The 18,388-nt window shown below is 41.1% G+C and overlaps 1 protein-coding gene across 1 annotated transcript in view; it reads left to right on the top strand.

Moving 5' to 3' along the window:
- Positions 1–18,388, top strand: part of LOC144790903 (transcobalamin-2-like) — a 121,371-nt gene that overhangs the window by 101,398 nt on the left and 1,585 nt on the right. The window contains exon 6 of the mRNA XM_078665545.1: positions 14,461–14,636. Within this exon, the coding sequence (XP_078521671.1) occupies positions 14,461–14,636 (176 nt within the window). The remainder of the gene's footprint in view (positions 1–14,460; positions 14,637–18,388) is intronic.

Raw genomic sequence — 18,388 nt, 5'->3', positions numbered from 1 at the left:
AATGCCGTCATCAGAATTGGCAGCCGTTGGGGGCAACACGATGCATGAGCCGTTACAGGACCTAGCAAAGCGTCAACATCCGATGGCAGTACTGATGGAAGTGTAAGACAGATGTCTAACACGCATTCTTCTCCGCAAAGCAGGCATCGCAGAACAGGTAAGATGCAATCTTGCCAGATTGGTCTGAACGAAAGAAACCAAGTGGTGTTCAGGTCTCTTAAACGAGCCAAGCCGAGAATCTGTGTTATCCGCTCACGATACCTCATTGCACAGAGGGCTTCTTCCATGGATATCTGGGTATCGTTGTTTGCCGGACTTGCCATATCGAAGCAGGAGAAATAAAAATAGTATCCCAGCTACGAGTCCCAAGATGAGAGGTAGTCCACCGAACACAGAGTGTACGAAATTTGGAAAAATGCCGAGGACCGCTTCAAAAGGTGCTAACAGTCCCGAAAAAATTGTCTTAAATACATGTGCGATTCCGCTGGTATCAGACATGTTTAAGATTTGGCTCAACATTTCTACAAAATGCGTAGGACAATTTGTTGATAATAGGGCATGTATCTCTGCCGAAGTCCTTGCGACTTGCAGATCATACATTTCTCTAGACGAGGTCAGTGGCACAGTTTTTTGCAAAAGAATGGCTTTCATTCTGCTTAAAGTATCAATCCGTATAGAAGAGATATTCAGTGAAGGCCATAATGCCGTCCCTCTGTCTGACTTGCTCCTCGGATACAATACTTGCATACAGCAAGTAACCCTGGAGGACACACTAACGAGATAAAGTTTTCCTGGCAACATGCCACAGCAGCTGTGATCATTCAGTAAAACGTAGCTGCCATTGGATAGCTGTCTGAAAATTGGTTCTATTACTGTGGAGGGAGTTCCGTGCAGATGGCATGAGAGGTTATTTGCAGAACCATCGCAGGCTCCATGTAAATTAATACCTTGGCACAAAAGTGTACCACTTAGTGAATTTTTACAATTATTACCACTAAGGAATACCGCTGTTCCCCTATTCCAACATTTGTGTGTGTAAGGTAAAGTCCAGGTTGACTTAATGTATTCTTTACCGAACCTTTCATACAGGCCTGCTGGTATATGCTGTAGACAATACTGAAATTGGAAAATCGTCACCGGTATTGGTATTGTTATGGTGTCATGAATTATCCATTCAGTGACAGGTTTCTCAGAAACTGTCAATGGCAACCTTTCCAGTTTTTTCAATGTTCAGCACCGTATAGTCTGCTCCTTTTTGTGCCAAAGAGATTTGTTTATCTGTAAGGTTAAATACAGAAAACAATGACGTTGTGTTGATTAGAGGCCAAGGCACGTAGCCTGAATGCAGATTTTGCAACGTCCAGCCTAACTGCATGATAGAACGTAATTGGGACTGGCCATGTTGTAGCATTAGCAAGTCCTGCTCTATTATGTCAATGGCAGAAGACACAATGGTTGTCCAAAGAATAAATTCTGGAGGACAGTCGTTAACCCATTGTCCACTACAGAGAGACTTTTCTCTAAGTTAATACGTTCAATTTCTCGTATCTTTTCTGCAGTTTCCATTTGCGTTACTTTCCAAGCTTCTTTGTACCCAGCGTAAATACCGGCGTATATGAAACGTTTTTGATGTGGTTTGCGAGGTCCCAGTAAGAAATCTTGCAAATCATTGCCTTCTTTAAGTAAAGATAAGTGTTGTTTAATCTCTGAGAGTGTAGATGTCTGTAGCCATTCAAGGCATAGCTTCCCTACACTATAAGTAGTTACTATCCCTGGATGTTGTCTCTGGGAGTATCTCGGATCTGGCCTGTTTATTTTGAACCCCTGTGTTTTGTTCAGGAATCTATCTTGACAGTTATTAGTGTCTGTGGGCCAGATTAACCATTTTTTCCAGTCAGGATCAGTTCTGTTTTGTTTTAAAATGTGGGATACGTCTAAGTCCTTATCAGTATTGTTATTACTGTCAGGTATGGGATTAGGTATAGACGGTTTGTTTAAATCTTTTATCTTAGCAATGCCAAGACAAGATGTTTGTTGAACAGTGTCATTTAAGAACATTATTTGTTCTGGTGTTATGCAGGCTCTGAATGATGCTTCTAAACCTTGCACCTGCCAATCTTTTGTACCCCAGAAGGTCTTCGTCTCAATGTTGTCGTTCCAAAAGTCAAAACCCAATGTAGACATTTGAGCATAAAAGTTTCAGAATAAATTTGTTTAGTGTTGGTCAACATTGTTTTCATTCCGTTCTTATTTTCATTTCTAAAATAAAACGTTTCTGGATTGGTAACATTATACCCTGAGAAGTATTGAAATTTCACATAAAATGTTCTCAAGCTGCCTTTTGCTGGCGTTGAACAATGTTCCCATTGATTTATAAGTAAAAACATTTCTAGGGTTAGCAGTTTTATGCAAATAATGATGACCATAGTGATTAAAACAATACATTTGTTCATAATCTGATGAACCTTGTAAGTATTCATGTTCTGTGAATTTTGCTGACATTTCTAAATCAGACATCATGTTATTAACAGCTTCAAAGTCCCAATCATCACTAAATGTGCTGGGTGATGCAAAGTCACTTAAAGAAACCTTAAATTGGTGTGGAATCTTCAGCAGTTCCACCGGGCAATGAATGTCATAGTCAGTAGTGTCCCATGCTATACCACCAGGTATAGGTACGGCTGTGATTTTCACTGATGACAGGTCTCTTTTTTCACGATGAGATGATTTGTGAGGTGTCAGGACCAAGTTGATTTTCTGACTTGCTGTGTCCATAGAACTATATTTTCCATATATCATCCTTCCCAAGCTTAACACAAGTATGAGCCAGAGCAGGAGAAAAAATGCACCTAACCCAATCCAAAATTCAACCCATGGTGAAACCAGATATGTTTTTCCAAGTTGATGAAAGAGTTCTGTTAACTTTTCTTTGTTTGTGTTTATGTTTCCTGGCGTTTCTTCAATTTCACTGGGATCTTCTGAAAAGGTATCAAAGTTTATGAAATAGCCAAAAGCAGTTCTGTCAATTGTTGGGATAGCTTCAGGATTATTCGAAGTCACTGGAGCCTTTTCTCTTTTTACCATATCTATGTAGTCAGATGTCACATCATTGTAGATAAGTGTGTCTTGATGAACTGTTATTTGGGTATCCAGAGGCATAAGTTCCATCACTTTGTTGCATAGTCCTTCTTTTCTCACTGCAGGTTTATCCAATGTGATCAGTCTTTCAGTTTCAACCTCTTGGATTTTAGCAAGATTTGGATGCCTGCTACTTCTCGGGAGTCCACTGGGCCTACTACTTATTATTGGCCACATGATTGTGGTTTGACCAGGTCGATTGACACAACTCTGTTCTCCCTTTTACCAGCAAGGGGCGGTAGTACTACTGATCTTGTTCCGTGGATTGCCAAGACAGGTACGACTTTTCTGTAAGAAGGCCCAAATTCCTTCTTTACCGCAATTTTCTCTCTGACTAGATCCCTAATCTTTGGAATCCAGACAGGTCTTGCTGGGACAGGTGGTTTTCCTTCAGCGGTCGTTTGTTTCTGTATTGTATTACTCAGACTTCTTCTTGTTTCATTTAAGTCCTGTAAAACAGCCAAACGATCTTTGATATCAAAGGGTTTTTGTTCTACCACTGAAGTCTGACTATCGAGGTCCCCGATAATCATTCTAGTACCAAACATTAGTTCATACGGAGTGACTCCACCCAGAGAATTTCTTGGCAGATTATTAAGACTATGTTGGACACTTATTAGATGTTTGACCCACCCGTCACCCGAACCTAATACCTTGGCTGTTATGGATTGCTTTATGTCACGGTTTTTTCTTTCCACTACCGCATTACCCTCGGGATGGAAGGGACTAGAATACCGCAATGCAACACCCAAGCTGACCATGGCCTCCTTGTAAGCCCTAGAGCTAAATGCAGGACCCTGGTCAGAATGTAGCGTGCCAATTGCGTATGTGCCGATAAAGACTCACAAATCCTTTGTAACAGTTCTGGCATCAGCCGAGCGCTGGGGCCACATCCAAATGAATCTTGTGCAGGAGTCCACTGCGACCATAATATATTTATAGTTGCCATCCCTAGTTAAGGGACCACAGTTGTCCAGGTAAACACAAGCTAGTGGTTTGTCTGAAATCAGAAGGGGTGTCTGTGCAGGACGTTTCACTGTAGAAACTTTTATTTTCTGGCAGATTTCACATTCTAGAACATAATTTCTAGTTTGTTTACTCATGCGCGGCCACCAGTATCTCTGTTTTAATAATGACACCGTGGCGGAAATTCCCGCATGTGTAGATGCTAGCCCTTCATGTGCTGCTACAATTAGTCCTAACCTATGTTCCATGTTTGGGATTGCCCTATCCCCCACTCCAGGGATTCGAGCAAAAGGAACGGAGTTTACATCAGTTATATAAGAGTACTTTACTGGAAAGCCTTTCAGGAGTGTCTTACCACTGTCTTTGTCTGTAGCAGTGACAGCTTGCATTATTTTGCTGTCTATTTTTGTTTTTGACTGGGTGATTGCAGCTACGGAAGCCGTTTGTACAGCTGCCTTTGCGGCTTCATCAGCCAATGAATTCCCTGCAACGTGAACGTCATCAAGCTGATGACTCAGTGTATGAATCATGCAAGTCTTTTGTAGTTCTTTCTGCAAAAGAACTACTTGTTCCCAAAGCATTTTATGCTTTATTGTGCCACCTTTTGCGTCTTTGAAATCGTTCTGAACACAGTTCTGCAGATACTCATTGGAAGATTGTACGCAGTAATACGAATCGCACACTATTAGTGTGGGGAATACGCGATCGGTATTCTCAAGTGCCATCTTGAAAGCCTGTAGTTCAGCTCGCTGAGCTGTACAGTCCCCGAGTGATTGAGTTTTAGTGACCATAGGTCTGAATTTGCCTTCGTGCCAGCGACCTTTAACAATCGCGCACGCATCACTATAGGCTTGTTTACCCCCAATAGCGGGCTGTGCTGATCCGTCTGTATAGATTATACATCCGTAATGTTCCAGAGGCAGAATTTCAGTTTGCAGAGGACATTCATATTCGTATTGGAGAAATTCTTGTGTCTTTAAATTAGTGTCAAAATGATATTCAACGTCTGTTGCAGCAAGAGAGTTAACCCATTGAATCCATCTCGGATGTAAAGCTTTTGCATTGGGAATGCTAGCTCTTGTCACTGCTTCCAAGGCAGGTACAGTTGTAACGATCATTATACGTTTACCCGTGCAAGAGCTCTCTCTTTTGCTACTGCAGTTTAAACCGCTGTCAGAATTTTTCCTGTTGATGAGAATTTCATCTCAGCTTGTGTGTACAAGTGTGATTTGTAAGCGATTGGTACCTTTTCACCTTCATTAAAGGTCAGGTATGTGAATTCTCATTTTCCTGGGATGACACGGATCACTAGATTGCGAACGTTTTCGCTTGTCTGTAACTGTTTTTTAGCTAACATGTCTGTTTGGACTGAACGCAGAATTTCTGTGTGTGCTTGAGTCCAATTAGTTGGTTTGAAATCTGGTTTGATTAGTTCATAGAGAGGTTTAACCCTCTCTGCATAATTCAAAACGTAAGCTCTACTGAAATTCAGGAAACCTAGAATTGACTGTAGGTTTTTCAGTGTTTTTGGAGGTTGAAGCAGCGCACACTTCCCAAGAAAGTTTGCTGCCAGGCTTTTGCCTTCACTTGATAACTCGTACCCTAAAAATAGGACATTGAGGTGGGAAATTCGTGATTTCTTAAAATTGAATTTATACCCTTCAGAAGCAAACCCAAGTATTATGGTGTTCACTCTTTTCAAGTGTACATCCAAGTCGACATCTGTAAGATAGATATCATCGACATAAGATAATGCCTCATTGTCGTACATTTGTAGTAACTCTGTCACTCTGGCTGAAAATAACCCAGGGCTATTCTTGAATCCCTGGGGGAGACGACAAAATTGTCCCTGTGTCCCCAAGATTGAGAAAGCGGTCAGGTGTCTGCTTTCTGGTGCAATGTTTTGACAGAAAAACCCATTTGAAATGTCCAATGGGGTTTTATATTTCTTGCGCACAATGTTATTCATCAGTGCAGCACTATGTGCATTTTGTACTGCGAATGTTTTACAACAGGAGTTTAGGTGTCTGTAATCCAAAACTAGACGATATGAATTGTCTGGTTTGGAGACAGGAAACTAAGGATTGTTCATAGATGAGGTGCATGTTTCAATCACCCCTTGATATTCAAGTTGATTTAAAATCTCCCTGACTTGTTTTTTAGCTTCCTGTTTAACAGGGTACTGTCTCTGAGCAGTAGGTTGGTTTTTTAACTGTATTTTGTGGTGAGGAGAGTCCTCATCCCATCATACGTGATTTTTATATAATGCTGGTGCTTGAGCTACCGCCCATTTCCTTGCATATGTATATTTTTTATGAATTGGAATGTGATTTGAGAAGGCTGGCATAATCATTTCTTCGCTGTGCGGGCACTCCCTAACAACAACAGGTGGCCAGTCTTTTTCAGCTAGAAGTATGTCATAACCCTTGGAAAGCTTGTCCCAAAAGAGAGCTTTTATCTTTCTAGTTATGTACCCCTGCATCCGGAGTGTTATTTCATATAACTTGTGGAGTGTCCTAACCCTGGTGTCGGCAGTTTCAACTTGAATGTATTCATTCAAGTCCACTGTCTCAAGATCTTGCGAGCTATGGTCACTTCTGCTGTGCTGTCTAGCATTGTCTGAGCCCATTCCCCGTTCTTGAGTTGTGTCCTCAGAATCCTCGGCATGTTTAAGTTTTATGCTTGCTACCTTCTTTTTTGAAAATTTAGCTTTTTTTCTTTGTCTTTGGACTTGACGCGTTCTTCTTTGTGTTCTGACCGTCCTCTTCTTTCTGATTTCTGCGAAGAAGTCTGAAAAGATCGAGAGGGACGTGTGTCATTATCTTGATATCTATCAGGTTTTCTTAAAGTATCCCTAGTTCTAAGGTTATATCTTTTTTCAGAGGGCTCCCATTTGGGAGATCTTCCTCCCCGTTCAGGAGATCTAACTCTCCGTTGGGGAGACCTTCCTCTGGACTGAGAACGCTTCTCTCTAGGAAGTGTCTGTTTATTATTTTCCCACTTCTTTCTAGGAGTAGTGAGATTGTTTTTAATAAGAACTTTTTCAGGATTTTCCATTAATTGTGGTTTTAGTGGTTTCCCACCCAAACTATCTCTACCTAATTCTTCATAGGATTTCTCAATGATTCTGGCAAGCTCATATGGTTGCTCAGTAATGTCTGTTTCTTTTAATTTCTGGCAGATTGCCACTGATGCTGCTTCACCTCTAATGTTGGCTGGTAGTATAGCCGATACCTGTTTGAAATCTTTCAGTAATTTCATACCTAGATTTAAAGCTGGTTCTGGACCGTATTCATTTTGAATCTGCCTTAAAACATCTGGTATTACCGCCATGGACGGAACACCATGTGTTTTTGTGTAGATTGAAGCAAAGACTGTGCCCCAAGTGTCACAATCCTCTACGTGTGGTGCAATCCCCATAGGTAAACAGATTGTCAGAATCCTGTGTTTCTCATGAGGTGTACTATCAGGAAATACTGCCTCTATTTGAGTAATTTTTTGTGCTAACCAAAACGGAATTTGTTCCCTTTTGGCAGGCAACTTTCCAATGACCGATTGTATAGTCTGTGGAGTTATTTTATTTGTGTTCCCCTGGTGAGGGGTGTGCTGTGGAATTTTTACAGCTGGTTGGACTGTTAATGTCTGCATGACATATTGGACCAATTGTCTATGTATTTTAATTAACTGTTTTAGCTGTGCTAACAATTCTACATCTGACATCCTTTCAATGTCTGGATGTGGTGTATAGCTGGCTAGTACCGGCCATGTAGCTCCAGGTCTACCTAGTGAACCGAGCCTGGTAATGTGATTTTCATGTTTTAGGGCGCCTTTAAACCAGAGCTGATGCTCTTGGTAAGTTAATGAAATTTCAATGTCCTCGATAGGAACGTATTCCGTTGGAGGTTCCTCTGCTTTGTAGTAGTGGAACTCTTGTGTTCCTGCATTTGCTCCTGGAAACTGAATCCATGAATAGAATACCTCTGTCTGCCGATATTCATGTGCCTCTATGACAAAGATTACTCTGCCTCCTCTTGCTGATACTCCATTATTTATCAGTTTGTAAGTTATACTTTTTCTTACATTTATCGAGAGCAGTATAGCATCCCTGTCATTTTCTAGTATTTCAGCGTCATCTAAGATCGCTTGAGCTGCTGCTGCAGCTAATTCTTCGTCAGTAACCATTATTTTTTACTTATTGAAGAGTTTGCTGAATAAGTTTCAAGGAAACAAAGATTAGGTGCACAATATTTTGGAACACTGTATCCTTCAACGTTGAACAAACCTAAAACTAATACATTGGATTTTTTGTCCTACTCAGTTTTGGCGGATGTTATCCTTTCACCCACTACAGACTTCTTTTGGAGTTTTTACGGGAGAAAGGGGTCTGTGTGAAAAGCACGACTGAGTTACTCTAGTATCTAGCGTTAAATTATCGCCTTACCAAACGTTGGGCGCCATGTACTGTAGTTCCTATATTCCCAATAGGCTCTGCGCATTGGAATAATATATACTGCAGTTTAGACGTAGGACTAAGGTCAACTAGGTCTCTGCCGAATATATTGGACTTAATTATGTGTGTGCCAGCTAGCTCGGAGGTCACTAGAAACTTTCTCGAAAATACAAGAAGGGATTCGTTCTGACAACCATATAACATGACAACTTTGTTTCCCAAGAATAAGAAATCGATCTTCAGAGTCGTGGAAACAATAGATAACTTTTTTACTCAGTCAATCGTGTATACTTAGTTTCACCAGAGTTGCTGAGAAATTAGAGAGACGGGCGTTTTCAATAAAAGGTATTTATTGAACAGTCTTCTATCTCAAGCATGAGAAATGTACTGCTACAATAGTAATGCTGGTTATAAAGTACAAGGCATATAATACAAACAGTATTATAAAGTAGTACTGTAAAAGCATGATATGGTTTCTAAGCCATAAGTTGCTTTAAATGGATAAAATGCATAAAATACATACAATAATAAAAGAGATGGCTAAAAGTACTCAACTGGTGCTTCTAAAATACGCCTACCCCGATGTACCTGACCTAAGCCTAGCACAAGGGAAGAAATAAGTTTAGGAGTAGTTTTAAGTTTAGTATTCTTTGCCTAGAATCTGCCAAGAGTCTAATCAAGAATTCTCTAAGGGTCTGATCAGCTCCGTACCTTGGTTTAGAATGAAGGAGGTCTTGTATCTCTCTCTCAGGACTCGATCTCCCAGATACCCGCAAGGGTAAGCTGGAAACACTGGAGCTGGATTTCTCGGCAAGAGAAGAAACAGTGTCTCTCAGTGCGTCTGCTGGAGGGTCGGCTTCCTTCGGCACTTGCTGCTGCAGGGCGTCGGGCAAGTAGTTAGTCGATCTACTCCAAGAACCACCGTGTGTTAGTTTGGGCAAATGTAGGCATATTTATACCATGAAGGTGCCGAGTTTGATGCATGATTGGACTTAATAACGTCACTCAAAGGTTCAATTCCTAGAAAACTCCAGGATTTCTTGGATAACTTAATATTCAAGCAGGGGGAAGATCCTAGCTGCTGAAGGCGGGTTTCTCCAAGAAATCGTTGTGAATTCTCGGAACTTAGTGGAAGTAGCCTTGCCGTATTTGGGCTGTAAGGCTCAGGCCAAATATGGTAATGATTTCTATGCCTATATAAGAATAGGGTAAAGTATACCTATATAAGGGCATGCATCGAGAAAAGTTACACTAGGGTCCTAGATTCGTTTACAACAACACCGTGACTCTGAGATCTACTCTCTGGCACAAACATTACCTATGCGAATATGTTTAGGCATGTCAGATTATGGGTCACCTTTTTTGACTCGTTTTTTTTCCTTCATATTCTCAGCCACCTACCAGTAGACCTAATGTATTGTTCAGCCTTGCTTCAAGGATGACTTTGAAAACTTGAGCAAAAAGCAGATGTACCATAGCAAGCTGGATATTTGGGAGCATTCGCCTACTGTTTTTGCCATGTTGACTAAACATTGTAAGCACAACTTATGGTAAAAGAGTTGAGAGAGGAGGGTTTCCAATGACCGCATAGGTCACTAGAACCGTGTGATTTTAGGAAATGAACTTCCTTGGACTAAAGACTCTCACTAACAAGAAAGATGGTAGGCAAAGCAATCTGTTACAAATATGAGCTCCTAACCATGTTCAACCTCCTGTAGTAAGCCTTGATTGTTCTCCCTGTAGTAAGCCTTGATTGCTCTCCCTGGCTAACATAGACCAGATGAGCACGTAAAGGAAGTAACTTGGTTATACAAGTGGAGTGCAGTAGTAGCTGCGAATAGGAGAATCCATTGGTAAATGATCGTACTGAAGAAATATTCTTTGGGCAAAACAAGGCATTTGAACCTTAGAAATGGTGGTTATTTTTATTACACTTTGTGTAAAAGCTCCCCATAGGCACTTTCACTTTAATGTTGGCCGCGCCATTTTCTTTAGACGCTGCACACACATACGCGGTCTGGTTCCTGGCGCACATAACCTTAGCTGCAGTGCACAGAGACCTTACACTGCCGCACACAGAGGAAAAAAATTAGAGGGAACATTGGTGTTGACCAATACATAGAACTTAGTGGGCTTGTATGACTGTGGAGCTTATTGGGCGAAAACACAGGACTGTACAGAAAAGGTACAAGAACATAGCAGCACAGCTTCACAAGACCATTCAGAGAATTTTTGTTCCAACAAGTAGTGAGTGGTACATCTAGGTGGGTGTGGTCCCCCTTTATGTATGTGGTTACTTAGTAGGTTGTTGGCTGCTTTTTAAGTTGTAGTGAAAGTCAGAGCTCTGTTTTCCATTCTTATTCCTTTCCACCTGTGTAGAGCTTCACCCCTCACCCATTTCAGAAACTGTATACCTTTGGATGGAACAGGAAAGATTCTTTGTGTGTCCACCTCCCCTCCAAAATGCCAGTTACACCAGGTTAGCCTGTGTCCCGGGACAAGCAACGCTGGGCAGAAAACCTGTAGCCAGTAGCACGTTCAGAGCTACACCGCTGCACAAAAATATATGCTGCTTGTTTATCTCCCTCATCCAGTGTTGTGGACTGCCAGAGAAACAAACGACTATTAGTAGCCACTTATTGGACAAAATATAGTCTGGTGCCATTCTACAATACCAATGTGACAGTTCACCATGGCAGCTCGTGGCCGTGGTAGTGTATCTCCCCTGCAAGAAGTGCAATTTAAAATGACTGGTCCCCTCCAGACGTTTACTAACAGCTTAAAATCTGGGGCATCAAATTTATAGTAGACCCAACGCAGACATATATGAATATAAGCTGACCTCATTGGCTTATTCTGAGTTCACCTTTTGACTTGAACAATTTCTGTACACCAGTGCAGAGAAAGAATGATACCACAGGCAGACCGCTTTCACTGTCTGCCCAGAAGGGGTAGGCAGTTTTCTCCTGAACTGAGGAAAAGACTTTGGTGCAGCTGCATCCTGAAGAGGAAAGGAAGCAGATTACATTGCAACATAACAGGTCTGCCTTAGATTTAGTCAAGATCCGGAGTACAGTTACCCGGTGCTCTGCTGTTAGGATCATTTTTTGTGCGAGACTGCCTACTGCAAAGTTCTGCAAATGCTCCCTAACCTCAGTGAAGCTGGGCACCAATTGAGTTGTAGGATGCATGTTGAGAGGGAAGTTGCCACTATTGATACAACTAGGGGAGTACTGTTGGTCAAGCGTGTGTTCTTTTCACTCTCCCACCCTTCCTCGTTTGGGGTTCCCCAATGCTCTCATTCTAAATCGAGTGTGCCTTGTCACAATGTTGCCCTGCTACCGTGGTGTGCCAGCCTCTACATGAGGCCCCATGAGCTTCCTATCAGCACCAACCAATCTATTGCCCTTGCCGTGGTGCCAGGCTAAGTGTTAGGGGCTTCCATTCCAGGATTCACTCAGATTCTGCTACCCAAAAAACCTTGCAGCAGACTGCCAGAGAAACTACATGACCCTGATTTCACATCCAGTGTGGACAATTTTGGGTCATTAGTCCGTTGGGCTTTGGAATTTGTGTGACTCTCTCCTTTCTATTTCTGTATTTTCTTTGACCTTTTACGTAAAAAAGCTTGTTTTCTTGTATACGCCAGAGTGATGAATTATTTTCTTTATCACTTTGATGCTCAGTGCTAAGAGATATCTCTATGTATATATTGTTGATCAAATCTATTTATGTTTTGCGAGTTAAGGTTTGAATGATCCCCTTGTCAGCCTTTTGTTATTTGATTTAGAAGCTATTACCCGGCAACTCAGACCTAATGCTAGAAGTTATCATTATCCTCACCATATCTGAGACATCCACCACGGCCTCCTGTACACATCCCATTGTGGCATTTTAGTGTCAGATACGTATAGAGCCATAATTGACTTGCAGGGGTTCAAACCTTGCATTTCTGAACACAGAAGCAACATGTTCCTTAGCCTTTCTCATTCGTCATCTGGAATTTCCCTGCCCAGCTCATGCTCTCATTTTGTCTGACCTTCACAACAGTTGTGCTTCGCAGTGTCACCTATTGCGAATCATAACATTACTTTCATTATCTAATAACACAATTGTCTGGAGGACCTCATTGACAGGATGCGCCATTTTTCACAACCCTAAGTGATCTGAAAAAATCTAATAAATTGGCCATGCATTATAAATTGTCCCAGGGAAGGTCACGCGTGTATCTAAATGCTCACATGTGATTAAAGAGCCAGCTGGTTACAAGTCCCTAGTGTTCCAAATGCATGCTCTAGACCAGTGTAATTCGCAAGTTCTCTTAGACTGAATCCCAGGAAATGCCACTAGGAAAGCATTCAGTGCTTCATTTTAGCCAGTGGTTTCCGGTGCTCAGCACTGGCACTTAATTGGCAGCACCAGCACTTATGACAGTCTGCCACACGTTAGGCTGTTTACCTGATTTAGAGTGAGCACAACAACAGTTGTTTACTAATTCAATATATTTTAAAAATGAAAAATACCTGCCACCCTTGCTAACCTTATAGCGTTGGGTCCTGGAATAGTCTGAACTGTCACACTTGTAAGAGTGTGATGGTTAGTAGCTGGTTTGGTACTGTCATTGGTAGCACTAGCAGGGGCAATGGGTGGTGTAGGCTGCAGTGACCTCCTGATGAGTGCTCTGGCACTTAATTTTTTACAAATTAGGCACTGAAAGTACCAGGCCATATGCAGTGCCTCTAACCCCATGGGTGATACTCATCTGCTCCAGAAGTAACATGTTGACTGTACGAGTTTGGAAAATGTTTTTGTTTAATAGCTTTTGCCCTAAATTGAGAAATCTATGGAGTTCAGTGACAGTACCCACCCTCAGTATGTCGTCTCACCTCTCTTGGCTTGTGCCAGCCATCATGCTATCCTCTGTAGCTGTATTTCCAAGTAGTAATGTTTAAAATCTGGGATACCCCCACATATGACCCTGCGTTTTTTAAATTTTTTTAATGCGACCCTTTGTCTTCCACTGCACTATATTAAATCCACCATTGAGTGTTGTATAAAGATGGTCTTGTTAACTGTGGGTAAATCTATCCACTTTAGAACGACTTTTTCCTTTATAGAAACTTACAAATATTAATGTCTAGCTGCCTAGCCAAAGTGATTTGTTCTCGTTTGTATAGCCTGAAGTTTTCCTCATAATTTGACTCCCAGTTAGCCTTAAGAAGATATCCTAAGGTTAGATCTTGGAGTAAGACCCTCAAAATACTTGGTGTCTAGCTTTGTGCGAAATCCTGCCTGCCTCCTGGAGTTTGATATCATCTGAAGTCTGGTTATCTGACTGATTGCTAGGGTTATTCCGCCTTCGAAAGTTTTGGTGGTTTGCATTGGTTAGTTTTATGTATTTCTTTATGGTTCTAAATTTTCTGATCGTGTTTTTGCATTGCATGTGAGGCTTATGTCCCACCTTGAAGCTGGAGTTTATGGTAATCTACTGAACACTACAGACAAAAACAGAACATGCCCTACTGTCTATTTTAGCTCAATATAAAGTTGACACCATGCCCTCATCCCTCATCCTTGGATTGACGAGGGTAGGGAGTCTACTCTTTAAAAATAAAGTAAGGGGACTCTCGCTACTTGTGTCCATCGTGTACTCGTGTCCATCCTGCACTCGTGTTCATCCTGTACTCGTGCTTTGCTTAATGACCTCCAAAAAGGGCTTACGTGATGCTTCTTGTAGGACATTATGGAAACAGTCTGTATAGTATATTGGGTCCCCCGTAAAGGTCTTGTGGACTGCTAACTGATGGAGTGATACCTTAGGCATAAAAGAAGGGGTTTTATGCAGATGAAGATACATCATTAACTTCAGGCACCTGACACACCCTCTTTGTTTCTGTTTTTGACAGATACGGAGGCCATGGCAGGCCTGGCCTTCCAGTGCTTGATGCGTTCTGGTCTTTACACATCGCACCTGACAGAAAAACTCACAAAAGCCTTTGGGGATATAAAGGAAAACATACTGAAGTCACAAAGAGATGATGGTACTTTTGGAAACATTTACAGCACAGCACTTGGTGTTCAGGTAGGTACAGCTGGTGCCTCTTTATCACTTTTGTGTTAGCGAATGGAAGAAAGTGGCTTAAGTGTAAAAGAACAATCAATGGGACTCGGGTTTTAGGTATGATGCAGAGATTTAAAAAAAATTCTTAGAAGTGCATCGTCTATCTTCACTCTAGAGAATAGTTTAGTGAGTTGAACACCCATTGTAGTGCTCTTGTTTGTTTTTTCTAATATCCAGTACATTTTTATTTACCTTTTTTTGGCAAACATTTTATCTTTTCGGAAAGCTGATACCTAGCTTTTTCTCTGACCCATACCCTTGAAGGGACTAACCAGGAGATTGGGTTCTCAGTCAGTGATGGAAGTCTTCACCCACCTTGACTCTTTGGTAGCTTAATTGAGTGAATGGGGGTAAGGTGAAGGTTGAGTCCAGGTACAGTACAAGTTTATCACAGTTGTAAAAAAAAATGATGTCCAGCTTTGGCTGGACACATTAACACCTCCATATACCTATTCTAAAAAAGGTCACAAAAGTTAGAAGCACACAATCAATAAAACACCGATAACTCACTGAAAAATAGAATGCTATATAGGGCACCTAAATCTTGTACAACGCATGAGGTTCTGCATCTCTAAATTAGTAGAAATACCGGCATGTTCTTAAAAATATCTTTTGTAACAAAATATCACAAAGAAATGTAGATGCAACATTTATCATCCAAGTTACACTTAATAGTATATGTTGTGATGAGTAAATTAACTATACACTGTTCATAAACAAAGACAAAACAAAGACATGTTTATGATTAATAACCAATCGCAAACACCAGAAATCTCATGAAAAATCACAATTTAGTTGGTGCAACCTGAAAAGAAAATAAGTGGAAGCTACCATAGCACACTCTTGTGGTTTAGGATCAAGTGCTGAGTTGTGAAACCGGGAAATATGATTACCTCCCAGTTTATTATGAGCCATAGGAGTGATTTAGTAGATTATTTAATGTGGTTGTGTTTGTGAAGGTTCAAATATGCCCTAACTGCTTTCATTTGTAGCATTTTTAATATATCGATGAGGATCCTTGGAAGCCGTGTGATGATGTTGCAGTGTTCAAAAAGCCGACTTCCTAGTAGAAGAAAGTAATCATCTTAAAATAACTCTTTTGTTAAAATCATGGGCATCTTGTCCCCTCGGGTGTTTGAGAGCTCCCGCCACTGCACATTGTATGTTCCTGGTGACTGTCCATTGCCACCACTAAGCTCCATCATGCAGCACATACCCGGCTCCCAAATGACCTTAGAGTTGTTTTCTTGTTGGACTGGTCTGATCATTGGTGTTTGGAGTCACGTTTGCCCATGGCATCCTTAATGTTTCACATACACTTTTGCTTGACTCAGTGGCTGCCTTTTCACTGCTTGATTGGGTGTGTATTGCCTGACTTAGGGTGTGCGCCTGCCTGACTTCCAGTTACATCTATTGCTCCTACAATGTCTACCCGCAGTCTGGCAGGACTTCTGTTCCTTGCAGCGTGCATGTGTCATACCGTGTGCACTATCACTAGAGGATGATTTTTATGTAGTTTAATCTTTGGAAAGGATTTAGTGTTCATCTGGACCTGTACCATGTGGCTTTCCAACTCAGGAAGGTCAGAGTTTGTATCCTTCCGGTAGATCTTCTGGTAACGATATGTGGCCTGATCCACAGCGCTTACATGCCCTTGTGGATCTGTGAATGGGTTTTCATGATGATGCACCATGCAAGGAAAAATAAATGATACTGTCATTTTTTTATATGTCTATTTTATTTAACACACGTTTTATTTTTATGTTGTTAACTCTTTATATGAATATCATGGGTTTATCCTTAGCCAAAGGCTTTGGTGGGTATCTTGTGCCACAATAGTTTTTCAGAAGCTTTGACATACTATGTTTGCTACAAGAAAGTGCATTGTGTTACTGAGGAGTATGTAATATTATTCCACTGGGAAAGAAAGGTAAAGGTGGGTGTAGATTTTTCTGTGGGATACATTATGTTTTACTTGTATTGCTGTGGCTGTGCTATAATTTTTAATTATGCTTATGCTCTACTTATGTCTGGGCATCTTCATGACCCTCTGGTGCACGTGCATGTGGTTTTTGTGGCTGGTGCTGTTTGCATTGGTATTGTGTCCACGTGGTGGCATTAGATGGCTTTTCCAGCCTTTCATTGTTAAGTATGCTTCACCAGTGTTTCCTCGTTATTTATGCTTACTTCCGTGCGTTTTGTGTGTGGATGTTGCATCCACATGCTATTTCTGGGTAGGATGCCAATGTAAATGAATGTTGGTTTAGTGTTCTGCTTCTGAACGGTATGCTTGTGTGTGCATTGAGGAATGATGGCTTCACCAGCATTATAACTAAGGCCAGTTTAGTAGCAATGATAATGTAACGTATGCCTAGTATTGTGTGTATGCCTAGTATTGTGTGCATCCTGCAAAATAGTTCAATAGGAACTTGGCTGTTGACGGGATCCTATTGGAACTTGCAAGTAACAGTTGCCGATCCTGGAAAACAGTTCAGTGTTGATGCCTCTGCTGTAAACATGTGCATGTTACATGCTTAGGATACGTTTTAATCTTTGCAGACCTTTATGTTTTTGAATGTTAAATAAAATGAAAGTCATAAAGTTGGGTAGTGATATTAGTAAATGCCACAAAACAATTCAGATTGTATTGTGTTTTATGTAAGCTCATAGACACTTTTATACGTGGTAAATTACATTCTATTGAAAAACATACTTCTGACGAAGACCGGATGACACATCTCCTTGGTTGTTTTACTGGCATCACATAGACATTGTCTTCACTTTCTTGAGTTATCTCTTGGCCTGCTTGTGAAGTGAATAGACCTGGTGGCCTGCTGGGTCTGGTGGCCCAGTGTGTGTGTCAATCCTTGCTGCCTTTGACTTCTGACACATTCTCCATAAAGGCATTCACAAATCACAGTTAAAAAGTAGGTAGGAGTGTGGCCATTAGCCCTCTTCTTTTCACTAGTCTCAGACCGGTCTTACATCCCAAATAGAGTCTGTTACACAGTGGACCAGGTGCTGGGCACTCAGATTCACCATACCCCGCATCCACACCCACAACATGCTGCCATAGTTTTGTAGAGAGGGGGGACACCTTTACATTTGAAGTCCACTGGGTTAGGGTATTATTAGGGCACGGGAAAAGTTATGTTGTGTTGATGTACGGCTTGGCTTTTCTGTGGAACTTTTTCAGGGAAGTACTCTGTGAGGATACACAGGATTGAACAGAGATCCAGCTGCAGAATTAGGCATCTACAGGTAGAAATGTTTTGACAATATTGAACAACTCATTTTTTTTAAATTACTTTTCAGGTAAGGTTTGATACATTTTTGTTCAGAATTGAAAGGTTCTTTGTAATAAATGTGTTGCACCATAATAAATATGTAGAAACGTTTGGATAATTTGTCTTTTCATCCTGTGCATTCAGATGTATGGCAAGATTGTTTTGGTGTGATGATGTGGTCAGTGATCCATCCTTGTTTCTAAAGAGAATGGTTAAGTGACTTTTTTGGAGGAACCTTGCTGAGCTGATGTGACAGGATGCTGTTGTAGGATCCAGGAGATGGATCTATTAGCATGCCATTTAGCAAGAGTGAATGATTAGTATGAATCAAAATATGTTTGGGTGTTGATCCAATTTGGATTGGATTTTATTGAGCTATAAGAATTCATGATAGTTGAGAGGGTAATGAGTTGGCTAGTCTGTAAT

This window comes from Lissotriton helveticus, chromosome 11 (assembly GCF_964261635.1).
Source record: "Lissotriton helveticus chromosome 11, aLisHel1.1, whole genome shotgun sequence".
NCBI lineage: Eukaryota > Metazoa > Chordata > Amphibia > Caudata > Salamandridae > Lissotriton > Lissotriton helveticus.
The sequence above is the reverse complement of the archived record's forward strand: the minus strand, read 5'-3'. Positions and strand labels throughout refer to the sequence as shown.